This window comes from Heterodontus francisci, chromosome 17, assembly GCF_036365525.1.
Source record: "Heterodontus francisci isolate sHetFra1 chromosome 17, sHetFra1.hap1, whole genome shotgun sequence".
In the NCBI taxonomy this organism is placed as follows: Eukaryota; Metazoa; Chordata; class Chondrichthyes; order Heterodontiformes; family Heterodontidae; genus Heterodontus; species Heterodontus francisci.
Window position 1 is genome coordinate 27,616,936 of NC_090387.1, and position 25,044 is coordinate 27,641,979.

The window sequence follows — 25,044 nt, forward strand, 5'->3', positions numbered from 1 at the left end:
CCTGATGCATTAATGAGGACTCTCATCTTCTGTCCTACTTGCAATCAAGCTAATTATGGTCCTGTTTGCTTGTCATACAAAGCCTTCATCTTCCCCTGTTTGGAAAGCAATTCTCTTACTGTTGAGAATTTGGAAAGATGATGACTGGCAGCATCACCAATCACCGGCAATCCTTCTGGCCTGAGGAGAAACTCCCAATCATATCGCCTCTTCGTGTCAAAACTCCCAGCTTTTTTGTCGTCCTTTACATGGACCGACCGGAAACACTCGACCTGGCTATTTTCTACCATCTTCGGTGCGTTATTGACTTCATGTGTTGACGATTCGTAAACTTCAGCATACTGGAAGTCCTGCGATGGCTGGTCCAGTTGTGTCTACAATATAAAATGTGCATGGCACCCTATCACAGCTCCTACAACTGCACTGCGAGGTTATCGTTCCAATGCACTTGATTGGAGAACCTATGTAAGCAGTCAGCCTAGCCATGATGGGGTATCCCATAGATTAAATACATGTCCTTCAGTATATGGAGAGGCTGAATATTTGCACTTCCTCCGGTGTTGATTTTCACTTTGAGCTTATGCTTACCACTCTTCTGTGGACATATGGCAAATGCCTCAGATTTCATAATAGCATTGACATGTTGATTCAAATTAACTATGTGAAATCCTTGCTTGCTTTTCGCATGAGTGCATTCTTCATCCATGTCATTCTGGCAATCTGTCTCTCTGCTGACCTGATGTACCCGCTTGGGCTTTTGTTGTGTTGGCATACCCTTTGTTGTGTTTACCATCCTGTCTTGCAGCCGTTCTCTCTGCATGTGATCTGCCAACATTCCTGTGTGCAGTTTCTGAGCTCGGCCTTCTGCACTGCCTTGCCCAATGTCCATTGCATGCCACAAGCTTTGCACAGGTCCTGGTACGCCAGACAACTGCGAATTGGGTGAGTTGGGCCACATTTGTCGCAAGGCTTAGCAGACGTCTGAGCCTTGGTTACCAAACCAATTGTCATAGCCATCCCCAATGCTTGTAACTGTTGGCACCCAGCCATGATGGCTTCAAATGTCCTTCTATCATTCAGTAATGCATCAATGTTGTGCCCTTTCTTCTTTTTTAGCAAGTATAAGCATACATCTGGTTTAAATTGAAACATTAGTAATGAGACTGGAGATGTAATAAACCCTTTGATATATTTCAATTAAACTTACCAGAAAGACGTAAGGTTATGGAATGTTAGTGCGGTATGTTATTAAATGCTTATCTGTGCTTCAATAGCACTTGTTTAACTGCCTGAAATGTCTTCAGGTTCTGAAGAGGGTGCGGAAGCAGCTAAAAATGCAGTGCTACAGGCTGTTGGGAAAGTGACTGATATTGTGTCATCCCTGGGGTTCAGCTGGTGGCAGGGTGGTCCTCCTCATACACAAACGCTCGAGGAACTGAACAGGGTAAGTGTCAGCATTAAAATCTTACACCCAAAGCTTTTGAACAACATTGCACTTGGCTATTACAAACTAATTTTTGCCTGTGATTAATTAACCTTAAATAACTTTCCTCTAAAGGAACCCAGCCAGCATTGTGATAGCTATAGAGAGACAGATGTGAGATATTTTTTACAGTATTATGTGGAACAGTTAAAATACATTAACTTCTATCTTCATGAACCCATGCAATTCTGCAGACAGCTTGTCATCAGCAGTACCCTTATTTATGAATGAAACCTTTGAACCCACATGTTGAATAGATGCCAGTTACAAAATATGCATTCTTCCGACGGCTGCCATGTAAGACATCAGTGCTGTTCGACTTCACGAACCTTTGTTGTTGAGCCAGATCTCTCATAACTGGAGTATCAGATATTGCATCACTTTTTCCCATAAATTAGATAGAATTTGTACAAATGGTACCAGGACTGCTGAAAGGAGTAACTTCAATAGACCAAGTGTTGTACTTTCTGCTTCTATGGTCCAGAATTTGTGGTTACAATAACGACAAAACTGTCTGTGCTCATCATCATTACAGTGTAAAACTGACTAAACTTCTGGCCATTCAAGCGCAGTTAAATATGGAAATCCAGATGTTGCTGTCAGTGATTCCCTGCTGCTCCACAGTGTGCGCTGTTACGGTCTTCACAAATGCAAATACACAGATTCAGTGAATTGATGTGAACTTCAACATTTTACACACTATTTTCACTGTAAAAACCATTGAAAATGTAAAACCTAGTTGAATGATGTGTAACTGGTTTTTATTGGCATAGAAGTCATAATTACTGCTGAACGACCTCTCTGGCCTTGAAACATTAATTTTTTGAATGTGGAGTCTCATTCCCTTGGAAGAACATTTAAAAATTTTATGATTTTTAAAATAATAAAAATGATGTATGTCACAATCTTTATTTCGCTTTCTGTAACATGATTAAAAGTGAAGGATAACCTGTGCTTCTTAATTTCCTGCTTTGCTGTCTGTGAGAATTCTTCAGTCTGATTGGCTGATTAGCTTGCCTGCTGCCTACACTGTAGCTGGAGGGCACAGAAGGCAGCACATTTAAGTCACATAAAATAGAGGAAATTAATCCTCAGGGCCTGCTAAATCTTTGGACATCTTTTTTCGAGTTTAGTGACAAGCACTGTCCCTTTGCTGCTGACCGCAAAATCCGGACCTGTATGTTTTATGTGACACCTACTGGAGCATGTGTTTCGGCTACACGCTTCATTTAAGGATCTAACTTAGACAGGAATGTTTGCATGAAAGTCTATTTCTTATGGGGATCTTCTATGACACTCAAAACTATTTAAGTAATATGAAACATTGAGAACAGAACAATTACACAGTTCACTGACTGTTAATGCACCATCAACTTAAATTGGAGTCAAAGCTGGAGTTTGACAACTCCATCCAGTTAAGATTTCAAAATTGATCTTTGCCCGAGGTAAATGTGATACAATCAAAAAAATGATTTGCACATGCTCTTTTTAAGTGTTGAACAATTTGTCCCTCCACCCACAATCCCCACTCCACTTAAATTTTGTATGTGCTTTTTATTGCCCAACAACTACAAGAAACAGTTCAAATGAACCCTGGGGCTTGATTTTGAATGGGAATGCAGCAAAGTGTGCAGCCTGCTATTCAGGTGCAGCAGCAAGCAGGATCAGCCGATTTTAACCAACTTTTTCCTGACTTCCTGACCAAAATAGCTGGGAGATTGGTGGAAAGCAGCTGCCCAGCCATTAAAATTGCATGTCAAGTGGCTGCTACTGGGGACCCAGGGTTATGTTCCCCAGTGCAAGGCAAGTGCTTTGTGAGGAGAATCCCAGTAGAGGGAGGAAGCCTGGGGTAAGGGAGGGTTAAGGTTTAGCTATGGGCCCAATGGAGCTGTCCTACATCTCTTCAGAGTGACAGAATCACAGAATAATACAGTGCAGAAGAGGCCCTTCAGCCCATCGAGTCTGCACCGATGCATTAAAGACACCTGACCTATCTACCTAACCCCATTTGCCAGCACTTGGCCCATAGCCTTGAATGTTATGACGTGCCAAGTGTTCATCCAGGTACTTTTTAAAGGATGTGAGGCAACTCGCCTCTACCACCCTCCCAGGCAGTGCATTCCAGACCGTCACCACCCTCTGGGTAAAAATGTTCTTCCTCAAATCCCCCTTAAACCTCCTGCCCCTCACTTGTGTCCCCTCGTAACTGAACCTTCAAGTAAGGGGAATCCTGTCCATGCCCCTCATAATCTTGTACACCTCGATCAGGTCACCCCTCAGTCTTCCCTGCTCCAGTGAAAACAACCCAAGCCTATCCAACCTCTCTTTATAGCTTAAATGTTCCATCCCAGGCAACATCCTGGTGAATCACCTCTGCACCCCCTCCAATGCAATCACATCCTTCCTATAATGTGGCAACCAGAATTGCACACAGTACTCCAGCTGTGGCCTTACCAAAGTTCTATACAACTCCAACATGACCTCCTTGCTTTTGTAATCTATGCCTCGATTGATAAAGGCAAGTGTCCTATATGCCTTTTTCACCACCCTATAAACCTGCCCTTCTGCCTTCAGAGATCTATGGACAAACACGCCAAGGTCCCTTTGTTCCTCGGAACTTCCCACTGTCAGGCCATTCATCGAATACTTCTGTGTCACATTATTCCTTCCAAAGTGTATCACCTCACACTTTTCAGAGTTAAATTCCATCTGCCACTTTTCTGCCCATTTGACCATCCCATCTATATCTTCTTGTAACACAAGACACTCAACCTCACTGTTAACCAGCGATTTACTTGTACTTCTTTCAATGCAGTATACTGTATTCGCTGCTCGCAATGTGGTCTGCTCTACATTGGGGAGACCAAATGCAGACTGGGTGACAGCTTTGCGGAACACCTCTGCTCAGTCCGCAAGCAGGACCCTGAGCTTCCGGTTGCTTGCCATTTCAACACTCCCCCCTGCTCTCATGCTCACATCTCTGTCCTGGGATTGCTGCAATGTTCCAGTGAACATCAACGCAAGCTCGAGGAACAGCATCTCATTTATCGATTAGGCACACTACAGCCTGCCGGACTGGACATTGAGTTCAATCATTTCAGAGCATAACGGGACCCTGATTTTACTTTTATTTTTAGTTATTTTTTCTTTTTTTCTTTTTTACATTTTTTACAACTTTTTTTTCATGTTTGTTCAGTTTGCTTACCCACTTTTTTTTTTCATGTTTGTACTTGCTGCTGTTCAACCTTCAGTCCGTTAACACCCTATTTGTACTAATGCTTTGTCTTTCAGCACACCATTAACATATTGTTTGCCTTTGCTCCATGACCTTTTGGTCAGCTATGTGGCCTTGTCCAATCTACACCTTCTCCTTTGTTATCTCTTGCCCCACCCCCACCTCACTTGCTTATAACCTTTGACATTTCTAATATTTGCTAGTTTCGAAGAAGGGTCACTGACCCGAAACGTTAACTCTGCTTCTCTTTCCACAGATGCTGCCAGACCTGCTGAGTGGTTCCAGCATTTCTTGTTTTTATTTCAGATTTCCAGCATCCGCAGTATTTTGCATTTATTTCACTGTTAACCACTTGGCCAATCTTTGTGTCATCCGCGAACTTACTGATCCTACCCCCCACATTGTCATCTATGTCGTTTATATAAATGACAAACAATAGGGGACCCAGCACAGATCCCTGTAGTAGGCCACTGGACACTGGCTTCCAGTCACTTAAAACAGCTGTCTGTCATCATTCTGTCTCCTACAGCGAGGCCAATTTTGAATCCGCCTTATCAAGTTACCCTGTATCCCATGTGCATTTGCTTTCTTGATAAGTCTCCCATGTGGGACCTTGTCAAAGGCTTTGCTGAAATCCATGTAAACTACATCAACTGCACTACCCTCATCTACACACCTGGTCATATGCTCAAAAAATTCAATCAAATTTGTTAGGCATGACCTCCCTCTGACAAAGCTATGCTGACTATTCCTAATCAAATTTTGCCTCTCCAAGTGGAGATAGATTCTCTCCTTCAGAATTTTCTCCAATATTTTCCCTACCACTGATGTGAGACTCACTGGTCTGTAGTTCCCTGGCTTATCTCTACAACCTTTCTTAAATAGTGGGACCACATTAGCTGCTCTCCAGTCCTCTGGCACCTCCCCCGTGGCCAGAGAGGAATTAAAAATTTGGGTCAGAGCCCCTGCAATCTCTACCCTCGCCTCCCACAGCATCCTGGGACACAAATCGTCTGGACCTGGAGATTTGTCCACTTTTAAGCCTGCCAAAACCTCCACTACCTTGTCACTCCCTATGACAATTTGCTCAAGAACCTCACAGTCTCTGAGTTCCATATCTACATCTCATTCTTTTTGGTGAAGACAGATGTGAAGTATTCGTTCAACACCCTACCAATGTCCTCTGGCTCCACCCACAGATTTCCTCCTTGGTCCCTAATGGGTCCTACTCTTTCCCTGGTTATCCTCTTCCCATTGATATACTTATAGAATATCTTGGGATTTTCCCTACTTTTACCAGCCAGAGCTTTCTCATATCCCTTCTTTGCTCTCCTAATTGCTTTCTTAAGTTCCATCCTACACTTTCTGTACTCCACTAATGCTTCCGTTGATTTGCTCTCCTTGTATTTGCTAAAAGCCTCTCTTTTCCTTCTCATCGTATCCTGAATGTTTCTGGTCATCCCTGGTTCTCTGGGCTTGCTGCTCCTACCTATTACCCTAGAGGGAACATGTTGGACAAATTTGCCAGTTTCGAAGAAGGGTCACTGACCTGAAACGTTAACTCTGCTTCTCTCTCCAGATGCTGCCAGACCTGCTGAGTATTTCTAGCATTTCTTGTTTTTATTTCAGATTTCCAGCATCCGCAGTATTTTGCTTTTATATTAAATTGTACCATGCTGTGGTCACTATCACCAAAATGATCCCCCACCAACACATCAACCACCTGTCCGGCTTCATTCTCTTGGTCCACAAGGAAACTAAAAAAAGAATGAAAACATTTAACCTGGCATGGTTTCCTTGGGCCCTGGCTGCCATTCCCTGCAGGTTTGGCTCCCGGGGAAGCCACCACTGCTCCCCTTGCTCAGACCTTGGGTTAAATTAGCAGATGACATTATTGGTTATGTTCTGGGCTGCTAAAGCAGATCAGGCCCTGATAACATTATTAGAGCACAATCTGCATATTTCCACAGAACCCCAGTGGCTTAGGGTAAGTGTCTGCGCCACTTGTGTTTTAAAATTGCAGTCTCCCACTCCATTTTAACTGCCTTCATCCCTCTCATTCAGTTTCTGCATGGCGGGTGTTAAAATACACCCACTTTGATTCATTTAATAATTTGGAATATTAATGGATAATTTTTTTTATCATTAACTGATCTACCACTGTCCAAAGCAGATTCTTTTAAGTTAGAACTTGTATCAGAGTATGATGTTCCCAAAAGATGTGCTTATGTGTTGTAGCATGCAAAGTTGCCAAGCTGGAGGAATCAAACCATTGGATCCTAATATAGTCACTGCTTTATGAGAGCTCCTTTTTACACTTTCACTGACATATGATTAGAGTACGGAAGACAAAGACTGGAACATTTTTGCCTCCAATGTAAATTTCATGATACACAGCCTGCATTGTGAAGTAGAGAAAGGAGAAAACATCGCCAGTGATAATGGAAAAGCTTCAGAACAATGCAGACTGTGCAGCATCTTGCAGACTTAATAACTTATTAGGGTGTTAAATATATGCCTATTATATACTGCAGGTTCTGAACACTCTGGTGCTAAGCACTTTCACATCCTGGAAGGCATTCTTTCCTTTGGTTAAAGATGACCACAATGGATCGTACACATTTATAACAGGTGAGTAGATTACTGTCTCCAGAGAGTGGCAACTTTTAAAGGAATCAATATTATTTCGAATGCTTTAGAATGTCTACATAAAGAATTATGTTTGCACCTCAAGTCCTGAACTTCTGCATACCAGTTACAAAATAGGAAACGCGCTATGCAGACGGTCTCAAAATGGTGGCAGCAACTAGGTCCTCCATACTTTTATATTCAATTCCCCTCGTGATAAACGATAACATTCTATTAGCTTTCCTAATTACATGCTGTACCTGCATACTAACCTTTTGCGATTCATGCACTGGGACACCCAGATCCTTCTGCATCTCAGAGCTATGCAATCTCTCACCATTTAGATAATATGTTTCTTTTTTATTCTTCCTGCCAAAGTGGACAATTTCCCACTTTCCCACCATTTGCCAGGTCTTTGCCCACTCACTTAACCTATCTATATCCCTTTGTAGCCCCCTTATGTCCTCTTCATAAGTTACTTTCCTACCTATCTTTGTGGCTTCAACAAATTTAGCAACCATACCTTCGGTCCCTTCATCCAAGTCATTTATATAAATTGTAAAAAGTTGAGGCCCCAGCACAGATCCTTGTGGCACATCACTCGTTACATCTTGCCAGCCAGAAAATTACCCATTTATGCCTACTCTCTGTTTCCTGTTAGCTAACCAATCTTCTATCCATGCCAATATTTTACCCCTACACCATGAGCTTTTATTTTCTGCAATAACTTTTGATGTGGCACCTTATCAAATGCCTCCTGGAAATCTAACTACAATACATTCACTGGTTCTCCTTTATCCACAGCATACATAACTCCCTCAAAGAACTCCAATAAATTGGTTAAACATAATTTCCCTTTCACAAAACCATGTTGACTCTGCCTGATTACCTTGAATTTTTCTAAATGCCCTGCTCTAACGTCATTAATAATAGCTTCTAACATTTTCCTTAACACAATGTTAAGCTAACTGGCCTGTAGTTTCCTGCTTTCTGCCTCCCTTCCTTTTTGAATAAAGGAGTTACATTCACTATTTTCCAATCTAACAGAACCTTCCCTGAATCTAGGGAATTTTGGAAAATTAAAACTAATGCATCAACTATCTCACTAGCCACTTCTTTTAACACCCTAGGATGAAGTCCATCAGGGCTCGGGGACTTGTCAGCCCGCAGCTCCAACAATTTGTTCAGTACCCACTTCCCTGGTGATTGTAATTTTCTTGAGTTCCTCCCTCCCTTCCATTTCCTGACTTACAGCTAACACTGGGATGTTACTTGTATCCTCAATAGGGAAGACCATTGCAAAATACCTGTTCAATTCATCTGCCATCTCCTTATTGTCCATTATTAATTTCCCAGACTCACTTTCCATAGGACCAACGCACAGTTTGTTATCTCTTTTCTTTTAAAAATATCTATAGAAATTCTTACTATCTGTCTTTATATTTCTAGCTAGCTTTCTCTCATACTCTAATTTTACCTTACTTATCAATCTTTTAGTCCTTCTTTGCTGTTTTTAATATTCTGTCCAATCTTCTGATCTGCCTCCCATCTTTGTGCAATTATATGCTTTATCTTTAAGTTTGATACTATCTTTATCTGTTTTAGTTAACCACAGATGGTGGGTCCCACCCTTGGAATTTTTCTTCCTCATTGAAATGTATCTATTCTGTGTATTCTGAAATATCCCCTTAAATGTCTGCCACTGCCCCTCTATTGATCTGTCCCTTAACCTGATTTACTAGTTCACTTTAGCTAGCTCATCTTTCATGCCCTCATAATTGTCCTTATTTAAGTTTAAAATACTAGTCTTGGACTCACTCTTCACTCCCTCAAACTGAATGTAAAATTCAGTCATATTATGATTGCTGCTACCTAGGTGTGCCTTAACTGTGAGGGCATTAATTAATTCTATCTCTTTACACAATACCAGGTCCAGGAAAGTCTGCCCTTTGGTTGGCTCCAGAACGTACTGTTCCAACAAATTATCCCGAAAACATTCTATGTACTCCTCAACTAGGCTACCTCTGCGCATCTGATTTTTCCAATCTATATGTAGGTTAAAATCCCCCATGATTATCACTGTACCTTTATGACAAGCTGCCATTATTTCTTCCTTTATACCCTGTCCCACAGTGTGGTTAATGTTATGTGGACTGTACACCACTCCCACAAGTAACTTCTTGCCTTTATGATTTCTCATCTGTACCGAAACTGCTTCTACATCCTGGTTTACTGAACTTAGGTCATCCCTCTCTATTAATTAACAGAGCTACCCTCCACCTTTTCCTAGCTTCCTGTCCTTCCTAAATGCCATGTATCCTTCAATATTCACGTCCCAGTCGTCCTGCAGCCATGTCTCTGTAATGGCTATCAGATCGTACTTATTTATTTATATTTGCACTCTCAATTCATCTGTTTTGTTTTGAATGCTATGTGCATTCAGATACAGTGCCTTTAGTTGTGTCCTTTTATTACTTTTGTAACCTCTAGCCTTATCTGTTGATTTACTCTTAGATTTGTACGCTCTGTCCCTTCCTATCACAGTCTGTTTATCATTTCCCATATCAATACCTTTCTCTCTTGCCTTGTCTCTACGCCTTGATTTACCACATCTTCCCAAATTTGATCCCTTGCCCCACTATTCAGTTTAAAACCCTCTCTACTTCCTTAGTTATGCAGCACCACCCCTACTCATTCCCAAAGGACTTCAATATCTTGTCTTTTGCATGTGTGTGTATACAGTATTTGATTATATGTTTTCATATTTTAGACTTTTCAGAGACATATGTAATGGGCTCTTTTTATTCCATTTATCTTGGTAACCAATCTTTTAATTACGAGTCACCCCAATGTTCAATCAATGCATTGTATTTTTTTTTTGCATTTCCTACATTGCGTGATGTCCGTGGCATTGATATCTGTGGATTGTGGCCATAGATGTAATCTTGGTTGGTAGTCGTGCACATCTCAGGAAATCATCTAAAACATTTATGATGAAGAAAAAGATTATTCAGCCACAAATGACCAACATCTGACATTCTTATGTACAATTTAAATACCCTTTTTAAAAAAACCTGAATTCCAGTTACAGTAATTGACGAAAGGCAATATTTTAAATGATTTTTGATTAATATATGATTCATTAATGATCTCAATCTATGCTCTGGTCATGAACAAAAATCAGAAAAATATTTTGTCAAGATTTGCAGTGGAATCTATGCCTTGTCTAATTTGTGGTTTGTCAAATTCTGTTGCTCGAGGCTGAATGTGACAGGTTTGCTAAGCTTACATTTAAATCTGAAGTTATGATCTTAGCCCACAGTTTGAGATCTCCATAGAATGCTTTGATTTTCACTCTTCCACTCACTTGTCATGCAATGTGGTAACTTGGCATCAGCAACTCTCTTGGAGATAGCAAATCTTCACACTGGAAACATGAACTTAGAGTCATAGAGTCATACAGCATAGAAACAAGCGCTTCGGCCCACCGCGCCCATGCCTACCATAATGCCTATCGATACTAATCCCACCTGCCTGCATTAATTCCATATCCCTTTATGCCTTGCTCATTTAAGTACCTGTCCAGATACCTCTTAAATGTCGCTGCTGTTCCTGCCTCCACCACCTCCTCAGGCAGCTCATTCCAGGTACCCACTATTCTTTGTGTGAAAAATTTACCCCTTTGATCCCCTTTAAACCTCCTCCCTCTCACTTTAAATCTATGCCTTCTAGTTTTAGTTACCCCTACCATGGGAAACAGACTCTGGCTATCTACCCTATCTATGCCTCTCATAATTTTATATACTTCTATCATGTCCCATCTCAGCCTCCTTCGCTCCAGGGAAAACAGACCCAGCCTATCCAATCTCTCTTTATAACTCAAGCCCTCCAAACCAGGCAACATCCTTATGAATCTTTTCTGCATCCTCTCTAGCTTAATCACATCTTTCCTGTAGTGCGGCGACCAGAACTGCACACAGTACTCCAAATGCGGCATAACCAACGTCATGTACAACTGTAACATGACGTCCCAACTCAATACCTCGGCCGATGAAGGCAAGCATGCCATATGTCTTCTTCACCAGCCTGTCCACCTGTGTTGCCACTTTCAGGGAACTTTGTACTTGCACCCCAAGGTCTCTCTGCTCAAGAACACTCCCCAGGGCCCTGCCATTCAATGTATATGTCCTGCCCTGGTTTAACTTCCCAAAATGCATCACTTCACACTTGTCTGCATTAAATTCCATTTGCCACTCCCTTGCCCACTTTCCCAGTTGATTTATATCCTGTTGTAACCTTAGACAACCTTCTTCACTGTCCACTATACCACCAATTTTGGTGTCATCTGCAAACCTACTAATCATGCCCCTTACATTCACATCCAAGTCATTAACATATATGACAAACAACAGAGGGCCCAGCACTGATCCCTGCTGCACACCACTGGTCACCGGCCTCCAATCTGAAAAACAACCCTCCACTACCACCCTCTGCCTCCTATCACCAAGCCAATTTTGTATCCAATTTGCTAGCTCACCCTGGATCCCATGTGTTCAAACCTTCTGGACCAGCCTACCATGCGGGACCTTGTCAAAGGCCTTGCTAAAATCCATGTAGACAACATCCATCGCCCTGCCTTCGTCAATCCTCTTGGTCACCTCCTCGAAAAACTCAATCAAATTCGTGAGACATGATTTTCCACGCACAAAGTCATGCTGACTATCCCTAATCAGACCTTGCCTTTCCAAATGCATATAAATCCTGTCTCTCAGAATCCCTTCCAATAACTTTCCCACCACTGATATAAGGCTCACCGGCCTGTAGTTCCCTGGCTTATCCCTGCTGCCTTTCTTAAATAAAGGCACAACATTAGCTATCCTCCAGTCTTCCGGTACCTCACCCGTGGCTAACGATGATACAAAAATCTCTGTCAGGGCCCCAGCAATCTCCTCCCTTGCTTCCCATAGCATTCTGGGATACACCTGGTCAAGCCCTGGGGATTTATCCACCTTAATGTACTTCAATACCTCCAACACCTCCTCCTTTGTAATGTTGATATGCTCCAGGATATCGGTGTTCCCTCCCTTGAACTCACTAGCTTCCATGACCTTCTCCACGGTAAATACAGATGAGAAATATTCATTTAAGACCTCGCCCATTTCCCGTGGCTCCACACATAGATTGCCACACTGATCCTTAAGGGGACCTACTCTCTCCCCAGCTACCCTTTTACTCTCAATATACTTATCGAATCTTGTAGGATTCTCCTTTATCTTATCTGCCAGGGAAATCTCATGGCCCCTTTTCACCCTCCTAATTTCCTTCTTAAGTGTAGTCCTACATCCCCTATACTCCTCGAGGGACTCGCTTGATCCTAGCTGCCTATACCTGACATATGCCTCCTTCTTTGTCCTGACCAGACCCTCAATATCCCTCGTCAACCAAGGTTCCCTAAACTTGCCAGCCTTGCCCTTCTATCTAACAGGAACATGCCGGCCCTGATCTCTTCCTATCTCACTTTTAAAAGCCTCCCACTTGCCAGACGTCCCTTTACCTGTAAACAGCCTCTCCCATTCAACTTTTTAGAGTTCCTGTCTGATGCCATCGAAATTAGCCTTGTCCCAATTTAGGACTTCAACCGGAGGACCAGTCCTATCCTTTTCCATAACTATCTTGAAGCTAATAGAGTTATGGTCACTGGTCCCAAAGTGCTCCCCCACTGACACATCAACCATCTGCCCATCCTCATTTCCTAAGAGGAGGTCGAGTGTAGCCCCTTCTCTAGTCGGGCCATCCACATACTGCTTCAGAAAACTATCCTGGACACACTTAACAAATTCTTCCCCATCTGATCTCTTAGCACTAAGGCAGTCCCAGTCAATATTAGGGAAGTTAAAATCACCTACTATTACAACCCTATAATTCCTACACCTACCTGTGATTTCCCTACATATATGCTCCTCCACTTCCTTCTGACTATTGGGAGGCCTATAGTATAATCCCATCAAAGTGATCATCCCTTTCTTATTTCTAAGTTCTACCCATATGGCCTCACTGGACATTCCCCCCGGGAATTTGGATAGTAAACTGTATGTTAAAGAAACCTCAAAATGTTTTCTACCCCATTCTATTCCTGAGATATTTACCAAAGGAGTTGCACAAATATGAGCCTAAGAGGATTGAACAGAATTTCTTTGAAACTTTGTAGATTTTTTTTGAACATATCAGCCATGATTTTCATGAATAGGGTTTCAGTTCTTCTAATTTCTCAGGGTTGTGCTGTGAGACTGAACTGTTGGGTCTATGAAGGCTAAAAGTTTGATCCCTTGTCTGTACTGAGTTAGCTTAATGTTGTGCCACAGTTACACCCATTACTGCTGGGCTACAGAGTAGAGAAATCTGCTGTAATTCATGTTCCAGGTCATTGCCCAGTGACCTCTGCTGGATATGCCCATGCATCCATGTTGGGTGTAGACAGGGTCAGACGTGGCCGAGGTACAGTAACTCTAATAATGTTGTAACTAAAATAATACCATCATATTTTGGTTGTTGTAAAGTCTTGATCATACTGTTGATTGGCACTTAATCTGACCAGCCATAGGTGAAATGTAATTCTATATCTGACAGCTAGACTAATGGGCGATATACCTCTCGGTGATGTGCTCCAGTTTAGTAGGTGAAAAGCCTTAATGAACCCCCAACAAAAATTTGACAACCAATGCCAAATGGTTCATTTCACTCCGACACTGTTACTTTCCCTTTCCTTTATAGGTGGTGCAGGGGAGCGTCTGCTGATGCCTGGGACTGGTTTCTTGACTCTGGGAGCTGCAGGAGCTCTGGCATTCTGTCAGGTTATCAGAGAGGAGTACCCTGATGTCTCATGCAAACTGAATGAGGTAAAGATTTGAATAAGAATTTGCCATACGCTAAATGAGGGAAATGGAGGAAATTATTTTGTATGTGTTACATTCCAACAAACAAAAGTGAAAGCTGCATTAGAAAATAACTGCCTTCTGTCCAGGCTTAAAGTAATTTTCAGTAATTTTGAGAAAGTTCCTTTAGATCTTCGTCAACTTGGATATTTCTGAAATAGTGAATGAGATCGACATTTATGTTTCTTACATTCTGTAGTTTTGAATTTGTGCTTTGTCTCCTCTCTTGCATCAGGAAGGGCAGTAAAGTAGTTTACTCATTTTCAACTACTTCTGATATCCGTATTGTTAATTGATTTTTAAGCTCAGCTTTTTGTTAGTGTTAAGACTATAAAATCCACAAAGGTTTCTGCAGTTGTGTTTTCACACAAAATGACTTTCACTGATAGAGTTAAACCTGGGTCTGCGTAGATTACTCCATCTAACTATAGTAGGATTAAAGCTGCAGAAACGTTTCTCAGATCTGATGTGAACATTGATATTCCAAAACAGTATCTACATTTAAAGAAAGACATTTTAAAAATCACTATGAATCCAATTTTATATTTGTGGAATGTCAAATTTCTCCATTTAGATAAAAACTCACATTTTTAAAATAATTTTTTAAAAAGTTTCTTCAGCTTCTCCCTTAATCACATGTGCATCACCAAATCATTTATTTCACTGTAAAATTTTAATTAAAAGTGAAAAAAATCAGTGCATTTTCCTTTTTGGTTTGTGGTCTGTGAGAATACCTCAATGTGATTGGCTGCTTACCCTGATTGTTGACATCACTGTTGCTGGATGCCTGGAGATCCCCTTGACTTGGCACCAGATTCAAGCTGACACCGGGAAAGGCGAAATTCATGCAACAGAGATCGCAAGGTCTTTGTGGGCAGCTTTCTTCGAGGTCAGCATCGTGCACTGTTGCTTTGTTGCTGACCACAAAATCAGGGCCAAGATGTTTATTCTTAAAAAGCATGGAAACTCAAGGAATTTGTGATCATAAGAATATAAGAAGAGGATATGTACATAAGAAATAGGAGTAGGAGTTGGCCATTCGGCCCCTCGAGCCTGCTCTGTCATTCAATAAGATCATGGCTGATCTGATTGTGGCTTTGACTCCACATTCTTGCCTGTTCCCCACCACCACCCCCGCCCATAACCTTGACTCCCTTATAGATCAAAAATCTGTCTAACTCAGTCTTGAATATATTCAATGACTCAGCCTCCACAGGACTTTGTGGAAGAGAATTCCAAAGATTAATGACCCCCTGAGAGAAGGAGTTCCAACTCATCATCTTAGGGCAGCACAGTGGCACAGTGGTTAGCACTGCAGCCTCACAGCTCCAGGGACCCGGGTTCAATTCTGGGTACTGCCTGTGCGGAGTTTGCAAGTTCTCCCTGTGTTTGCCTGGGTTTTCTCCGGGTGCTCCGGTTTCCTCCCACATGCCAAAGACTTGCAGGTTGATAGGTAAATTGGCCATTATAAATTGCCCCTAGTATAGGTAGGTGGTAGGGAAATATAGGTGTGGATGTGATAGGAATATGGGATTAATGTAGGATTAGTATAAATGGGTGGTTGATGGTCGGCACAGACTCGGTGGGCTGAAGGGCCTGTTTCAGTGCTGTATCTCTAAAAAAAATTTTTTAAAAAGGGAGACCCTTTATTTTGAAACTGTGCCCCCTAGTTCTAGATTCCCCCACGAGGGGAGACAACCTCTCAACATTTACCCTGTCAAGCCCCCTCAGAATCTTGTATGTTTCAATAAAATCACCTCTCATTCTTCTAAACTCCAATAAATATAGGCCCAACCTGCTCAACCTTTCCTTATAAGACAACCCCTTCATCCCAGGAATCAACCAAGTGAACCTTCTCTGAACTGCTTCCAATGCAAGTCTATCCTTCCTTAAATAAGGTGATTAAAACTGCACACAGTACTCTAGGTGCGGTCTTACCAATGCCCTGTGCAGTTGTAACAAGACTTCCCTACTTTTATATTCCATCTCTCTTGCAATAAATGCCAACATCTGTTTGCCTTCCTAATTACTTGCTGCACTTGCATGTTAACTTTTTATGATTCATGCACAAGGACATCCAGATCCCTCATACTGCAGCATTCTGCAGTCTCTGTCCATGTAAATAATATTCTGCTTTTCTATTCTTCCTACCAAAGTAGACAACCTCACATTTTCCCACATTATCCTCCATCTGCCCATTTTTTGCCCACTCACTTAATCTATCTATATCTCTTTGCAGACACTTGGTGCCCTTGTTATGGCCAGGTGAGGAAGGGGTCTCAGGCTCCCCTCTTGCCCTTCCTCTTGTTTGACCACAACAGGGTTTATTCCTTTTAAATAGTGGTTGTCCTTACCACCTCTGTGAGTGTTTTACCTTTTACCCTTTACTGTGATTGTGAAAGAACCAATCGGACAGGTTTTCTTGAGTATAAACCAAAAAGAGATAAGTTTATTATGCTTAACACACTAACCCTGATTTAAAAACACATTACACATTCATGCACACATTCACACAAGAATTACACACACACAAATAGATTACAAAGGGAAAAATAGATTTGGTGGTTGAATTAAAGTCCAGAATAAATGGAACTTAAGTACACCGTCTATGAAGTGGGTGAACTGGTAATCCTCCGGCTAAAGCTGTATTCTTGAAGTCCTCGCTGGTCAAAGTGCACTTTGTGGTTGGCCTGCTTGCTTCGGGTTTTCTTAAAGGCAGAATTGTAGTTGGCTGTCTTCTCCTGGTCTCTGGTTGTAGCAGTCTGAAGGCTTGGAGGGTCCACAGTCGCAGACGATTTTCAAACTTGATGTTTTCTGGGGAGAGAGAAAGAGCAAGAGAGAGAGAGAAAGGGACGCCCACAGCTTTCTCTGCTGCTGCAGCCTCAGTTACTACTTGTCTCTTGTCCAAAGGAAACAAAACCAGCTTCCCCAAGATGGACAGATGGTCACATTGCTGCTACAGGTTTTCTGGAACCTTCTAATGAAATTAAAGGTTCAGAATTGGCTCCACAAGCCCCAGGATGCCAATTTACACTTGAAGGGGGTTTGCTCTTTCAAAGTTAGTATGTTAGGATTGCCTTGACTGTTGTGCAAATGAAGCCATTTTCGGTAATTCAATCATTTAGAGCAAGCCATTGTCCTGGGTCCATGTTGTTCGAACCTCTGGCTCTGGATGGATCTTTTGAATATGAATAGGTGTTTCAGATGCAAAGCGTGGTGGCCATCTTGGTTGCCAGTTATTTTTTAAAAAGTTAACTGCAAGATTTTCTCCATTTTAAGTCTAATGTAAGCTTCCAACCAATGAAATTAACATTTCTCATTTGGCATGTAGGGTTTTTCTTGACAGTCATCCTCACAACATGCTTTTCTACCTATCTTTCTGTCACCAGCAAATTTGGCTACAATACACTCGGTCCCTTCATCCAAGTCATTAATATCGACCATTAATAGTTGAGGCCCTTGCACTGATCCCTGAGGCTCCCCAATAGTTACAGATTGCCAACCAGAAGATGCCCCAGTTATCCTGGCTCACTGTTTCTTATTAGTTAGCCAATCCGCGATCCATATTAATATATTATCCCCAAAACCATGAGATCTTATTTTGTGTAGTAACCTTTAATGTAGCACCTTATCAACTGCCTTTTGGAAATCCAAATATGCTACATCTACTGGTTCTCCTTTATCCACCCTGCTTTTTACATAGAATCATAGAAGGTGTGAGGCACAGAAAGAGGTCACTTGGTCCATCGTGTCTGTGCCGGCTGGAAAACGATCCACCTATTCTAATCCCACCTTCCAGTATTTGGTCCATAGCCCAGAAGATTTCGGCACTTGAGGTGCATATCCAGACTCCCTTTGAATGAGTTGAGGGTTTCTTCCTCAACTACCCTTTCGGGCAGTGAGTTATAGACCATCACCACCCTCTGGGTGAAAAAGTTTTTCCTCATCTCCCTGCTAATTTTTCTACCAATCACTTTAAATCTATGCCCCTTTGTCACTGACCTCTCTGCTAAGGTGAATAGACCCTTCAACTCCACTCTATCCAGGCCCCTCAAAATTTTGTATATTTCAACCAGATCTTCCCTCAGCCTTCTCTGTTCCAAGTCTATCCAATCTTTCCTCACAGCTGCATTTTTCCAGTCCTGGCAACATCCTTATAAATCTCCTCTGTACCCTCTTTAGCGCAATTACATTCTTTCTGTAATGAGGTGACCAGAACTGCAAACAGTACTCAAGTTGTGGCTTAACCAATGAGTTATACAGTTCCAGCATAACCCCCCTGCTCTTGTATTCTATATCTCGACTAATAAAGAAAGGATTCCATATGCCCTCTTAACCACCTTAGCAACCTGTCCTGCTACCTTCGGGGATCTGTGGACATTCACTCCAAGGTCCCTCACCTCCTCTACACTTCTCAGTATTTTTCCAGTAATCGTGTATTCCTTTGCCTTATTTCACCTCCCCAACTGCATCATCTCACACTTCTTCAGGTTGAATTCCATTTGCCACTTTTCTGCCTATCTGACCAGACCATCAATATCCTCCTGCAGCCTACAGCTATCCTCCCCGCTATCTACCACACAGCCAATCTTTGTGTCGTCCGCAAACTTCTTGATCATGCCCCCTACATTTACGTCCAAATCATTAATATGCACCACAATAAGCAGGGGACCCAGTACTGAGCCCTGCAGAATGCCACTGGAAACAGCCCTCCAGTCGCTAAAACACCCGTCAACAATTACCGTATGTTTCCTGCCACTGAGCCAAATTTGTGTATACCGTGCTGCATTTCCCTGGATCCCATGTGATTTTATTTTTTTAACCAATCTGCCATGTAGGACCTTGTCAAAAGCCTTTCAAAAATCCATGTAGACCATATCAACTGCACTACCCTCATCTATCTTCCTTGTTAATTCTTCAAAACATTTGATCAAGTTGGTCAAACAAGATCTTCCCTTAACAAATCCATGCTGACTAGCCTTGATTAACTTGTGCCTTTCTAAATGACAGTTTATCCTGTCTCTCAGAATAGATTCCAATAATTTGCCCACTACTGAGGTTAGACTGACTGGCCTGTAATTATTCGGTCTATCCTTCGGTCCCTTTTTAAACACAGGTACAACGTTAAGTTCTCCAATCCTCCGGCACCACACCTGTATCCAGTGAGGACTGGAAAATGATGGTCAGACCTTCTGCTATTTCCTCCCTTGCTTCTTTTAACAGCCTAGGGTAAATTTCATCTGGCCCTGGTGATTTATGAACTTTCAAGAATGCTACTCCCATTAATACTTCCTCTCTCCCTATGTTTATCACATCCAATACTTAACACTTCTCCTCCTTAACTACAATATCTACATCGTCCCCCTCTTTTGTGAAGACAGACGTAAAGTATTCAAGAAGAACCATACCAACATCTTCCGCCCCTACAAATGGTTACCTTTTTAGTCTTTTATGGGCCCTACTCTCTCCTTAGTTATCCTCTTACTCTTAATGTCTTAATAAAACATCTTTGAGTTCACCTTGATTTTGCTTGCCAATATTCTTTCAAGCCCTCTATTTGCTTTCTTAATTTCCTTTTGCATTTCACCCCTCCACTTTCTATACTCCTCTTGGCTTTCTGTAGTATTAAGTTCTCGGTGTGGGACATAAGCTTTCCTTTTCTGCCTTAAATACTCTGTAGGCTCCTTGACATCCATGGGGCTCTAGATTTGGCTATCTCACCCGTTTTCTTTGTGGGAACATGTTTACTCTGAACCCCTTGAATCTCCCAAATAAAAGCAAAATACTGCAGATGATGGAAATCTGAAATAAAACAAGAAATGCTGGAAATACTCAGCAGGTCTGACAGCATCTGTGGAGAGAGAAGCAGAGTTAATGTTTCAGGTCAGTGACCCTTCATCAGAGCAGTTCTGACAAAGGGTCACTGACCTGAAACGTTAATACTGCTTCTGTCTCCACAGATGCTGCCAGACCTGCTGAGTATTTCCAGCATTTCTTGTTTTTATTTACCCTTGAATCTCCCCTTTGAATGCCTCCCACTGTTATGAAACTGGTTTACCTTCAAGTAGCTGTTTCCAGTCCACTTTCGCTAAATCACTCCTCAGTTCAGTAAAATTGGCCTTGCCCCAATTGAGAACTCTAACTCCTATTCTATCTCGGTCCTTTTCCATAGTTATGTTAAAAGTGACTGAATTATGATCACTACCACCAAAATGCTCTCCCATTGCCACCCCTTCCATCTGCCCATTTCATTTCCTAAAACTAAGTCTAAAATTGCGCCCTCTCTTGTTGGACTTGCTACATACTGGGCAAAAACGTTCTCCCGAATGCACCTCAAGAATTCTGCTCCTTCAATTCCTTTCACACTAAAATTAGCCCAGTTAATATTCTTCTTCTTCTTTGGCCTCCTTGTCTCGAGAGACAATGGATAAGCGCCTGGAGGTGGTCAGTGGTTTGTGCAGCAGCACCTGGAGTGGCTATAAAGGCCAATTCGAGAGTGATAGACTCTTCCACAGCTGCTGCAGATTAAAATGGTTGTCGGGGTTGTTACACAGTTAGCTCTCTCCTTGCACTTCTGTCTTTTTTCCTGCCAGCTGCTAAGTCTCTTCGACTCGCCACTCTTTAGCCCCGCCTTTATGGCTGTTCGCCAGCTCTGGCGATCACTGGCAACTCACTCCCATGACTTGTGGTCAATGTCACAGGACTTCCTGTCGCATTTGCAGATGTCTCTAAAGCGGAGACATGGATGGCCGGTGGGTCTGATACCAGTAACGAGCTCGCTACACAATGCGTCCTTGGGGATCCTGCCATCTTCCATGTGGCTCACATGGCCAAGCCATCTCAAGCGCCGCTGGCTCAGTAGGATGTATATGCTGGGGATGTTGGCCGCCTCGAGGGCTTCTGCGTTGGAGATACGGTCCTGCCACCTGATGCCAAGGATTCTCTGGAGGCAGCGAAGATGGAATGAGTTGAGATGTTGTCCAAGCCGTGCTGCCATAGAGCAAGGTACTGAGGACACAGGCTTGATACACTCGGACTTTTGCGTTCCGTGTCAGTGCGCCATTTTCCCACACGCACTTGGCCAGTCTGGACATAGCAGCAGATGCCTTTCCCCTGCGCTTGTTGATTTCTGCATCAAGGGACAGGTTACTGGTGATAGTTGAGCCTAGGTAGGTGAACTCTTGAATCACTTCCAGAGCATGGTCGCCGATATTGATGGATGGAGCATTTCTGACATCCGGTCCCATGATGTTCATTTTCTGAGGCTGTTTTTGGAGGAAAATTCCTTCTTCTGCAGACTTGAACGCATGTGAGAGTAGCAGTGGGAAGAAGATCCCAAACAGTGTAGGTGCGAGAACACAGCCCTGTTTCACGACACTCAGGATAGGAAAGGGGTCTGATGAGGCACTGCTATGCTGAATTGTGCCTTTCATATTGTCATGGAATGAGATGATGATACTTAGTAGCTTTGGTGGGCATTCGATCTTTGCTAGTAGTCTGAAGAGACCACGTCTGCTGACGAGGTCAAAGGCTTTGGTTCGATCTATGAAAGCAATGTAGAGGGGCATCTATTGTTCGTAGCATTTCTCCTGTAGCTGGCGAAGGGAGAACAGCATGTCAATGGTGGATATAAATATTGGGGTAATTAAAATCCCCTACTATTACTGCATTATTGTTCTTGCACTTCTCAGAGATTTGCCGACATATCTGCTCTTCTATCTCCCTCTGACTGTTTGGGGGTCGAGATTACATTCCTAGCAGTGTGATTGCCCCTTTTTTATTCCTTAGTTCAATCCATATGGCCTCATTTGATGATCCTTCCCACATATCATCCCTCTTCACAGCTGTAATAGTTTCCTTGACCAAAATTGCCACTCCCCCTCCTTTCTTATCCTCCTTTCTATCGCATCTTAAAACCCTATATCCAGGAACGTTGAGCTGACATTCCTGTCCCTCCTTAAGCCATGTTTCTGTAATAACTATGATATCATACCGTCACATGTCTATCTGTGTTGTCAACTCATCTACTTTATTTGCTATACTCTTTGCATTGAAATAGATAGCATTGAGCACTGCCAAACTGTTTTTTTATTTTCTAACCTTTGTTTCCTCTGTCTTCTTGACTCATTCATTAATTTTCTGCTATCCATTTTCATTTCTGAATTTGTCCCAATTGAGTCTACCCTCAGGTCCCCATCCCCCTGCCAAACTTCTCAAAGAACTCTAATAAATTTGTCAAACATGATTTTCCTTTCATAAAACGCCATGACTCTGCCTAATTACATTATGATTTTCTAAATGCCCTGTTCCAACTTCCTTAATAATGGATTCTAGTATTTTCCCAATGACAGATGGTTGGCTAACTGGGCTATTGTTTCCTTCTTTCTCTCCCCCCCCCCACCTCTTTATATCTTAGTGGGTTAATGCTTTATTTATTGTTCTATCTGACAGGTGAAGCTTAATATGGGTGTTGCAACCCCAGATCGGATTGTTCCTGGTTTTGTGAATCACTTGGATGTGGGTGAAGCGATAGCCACTGTTTTGGAGAAGAATTCCCTTTCACATCATGTGTTCTGCGTGAATACCCCGGCTGACCTCAAAACCCTGATCATGGAAGGGAAAGTCTGAAAGTGAAGCCACTTCAAGCTGGCAAACCAAATCACCATTCCATATTGCATGTATAGTTTATTTCAAAGTCCTACACTACAGTAGTGTGCACTTTATCATAGAACCAGTGATGTGTCTATCAATGCGTGTGCCTGATCTTAGCACTGAGTACTAAAGCAGGTTAAGTTTCATGTTTATCTAGATGATTTGTTTCTTGTTACTACATGACATTTAGAAACCCAATAAAAACTTGAATTTATATGAAGGCCAAAGCCACCTGTTGTACTATATCTCAACATTTGTCCTCAGAGTATTAATTCCAAACTGATATAGGGTTAGAACCTTTCATAATTGGTTCAGCTTTTCACTGTTAATGTTAATATCAATGCCAACCAAAGTTCCAGCAATTTTATTTACACGTTAAAGAACTTTCACTGAAGGAAGTAAAGCTGAGTCTACATGGTGCATTGGTTGAACAACATCTTTTGTTTTGTGTTCAAAATAGCAGGCAGTGAAGATTAACACATATTGATGGCCTCAAGGATCAGTAGTTGAATGAATGAATTATGAACATTATGCTTTTTTCTCTTGTAAAGTCGCAGATGGAGTATACCCATTTTGGACCTGTCTTTCAAATTCTGCCATACCGAAGTGGTCCAGATTTGAACTGCTGTGAGCCACACTTGAATGAATTAACTTTCACTGGAGTATCAGGAATATATAATATTCCTAGTGTTGCTTTGTATTCATCTGCTGTCCATAAACATCTGATACACAGTAAAACTATGCTTCACTTCTCCAGCATTTTTAATCTTGGTCACAAAGAAGTTTGAGCAGGAGGTTAGTTTTGTTCAATGTGTAAATGATCATTGTCAATTACTAAAGAAGCAGTTTTCAACAATGTGCCAATTGATTCATGTGATAAGGTGAAAAGAGATATTGTGATGTCATGTGAATCAGACATGCCTCCTCTAAACTGGTTTCTTATTCAAAAATTTTCAGTGCTTAAGATGTGTATTGCATTTACCAGAAAACATTGCCTAATGTTAGAAGTCTATGGACAGCCTGCTTAACTAACATTGTCCTTCAATATTACTTAACAATATGGCCAGAATGCTTGGGGACCATCTGAATTGATTTTGAATTAATTGCCCTTTTCATATTACTCAGGAAAATAAGAAACTATGAACCAGTGAGTGATCCAAACAAGGATGATTTTGTTTCTGTCATTAAAAGATTATATAATGGGACTTGGCAAAAATGTGTCACTTGGCTGACCTCAAAGAACTTGACCAATGATGTAAATGTTGTATAAATTGAGTTTCGAATGTGTTTTGAAGAACTTCTTTGAGTTTACAACAAACTGAAAGAATCATTTTGGATACCCCAATATCTAGAATTGTTTTGTACACCATAGTTTAGTTCCTGAAAATTTTAAGGAACAGCAAAATCAAGGATTCTAGTATTGATGACAGTACATATAAGCGTCTGCCAGTCGAAGGTTATATTGTATCAGTAAAGGTTAGTACTGATCAACACCATTTCAAATGTATTAACAATCCAAAGCATAACAATAATAATGAACATATACGTCCACAAATAAGTTAATAGTTCCTTCTGGTCAGGTGTAAGAAATGGGCATTTACTTTCATTGTTCCAAAGATAACGTTTGGATTAAATTGACAAGGCTCATCTTTGAAAGACACATCTTCCCTTTCAGTATTTTGTAGTTTTAGTATTGAATTAAGTTGCCTACTACTTTAGTTAACTTGTAGGACTTTTTGCCATTAGCCATTCTTAATGTGAGTTGTGTTTAACCACCATTACATATTCATCACAGCAAATGAATAATTAATCTGTTGTCTAGTAACTTTTTAAAATAATATTTCCTCTGTAAAATGTAGCTAATGTTTTCAATATCTGTCAATTTTGTTGCATGGTTTAATAAATATAATTTATAAAGATAAGTGTTTGTTTTAAAAGTTGGCAAAATTAGATTGATTTTTTTTCATTGGATTACTACAAATAATGAGTGCATTCCCAGAGTAAATGTGATAACTTTGACACATTGTAAATACCTAGTTTCTCATTACCGTAAAACTAATCTTATAACTAATGCCTTACATATTACACCAACACCTGTGAATCATCCTTGGAGC

The 25,044-nt window shown here is 41.5% G+C and overlaps 1 protein-coding gene across 1 annotated transcript in view; it reads left to right on the plus strand.

Moving 5' to 3' along the window:
* The window catches only part of si:dkey-238o13.4 (uncharacterized protein LOC560780 homolog), a 42,074-nt gene extending 17,291 nt beyond the window's left edge, over nucleotides 1–24,783 (plus strand). Inside the window, exons 3-6 of the mRNA XM_068049875.1 lie at nucleotides 1,305–1,444; nucleotides 7,253–7,349; nucleotides 14,118–14,242; nucleotides 22,730–24,783. Coding sequence (XP_067905976.1) covers nucleotides 1,305–1,444; nucleotides 7,253–7,349; nucleotides 14,118–14,242; nucleotides 22,730–22,906 — 539 coding nt within the window. The 3' untranslated portion in view covers nucleotides 22,907–24,783. The remainder of the gene's footprint in view (nucleotides 1–1,304; nucleotides 1,445–7,252; nucleotides 7,350–14,117; nucleotides 14,243–22,729) is intronic.
* The last annotated feature ends 261 nt before the right edge of the window (nucleotides 24,784–25,044 follow it).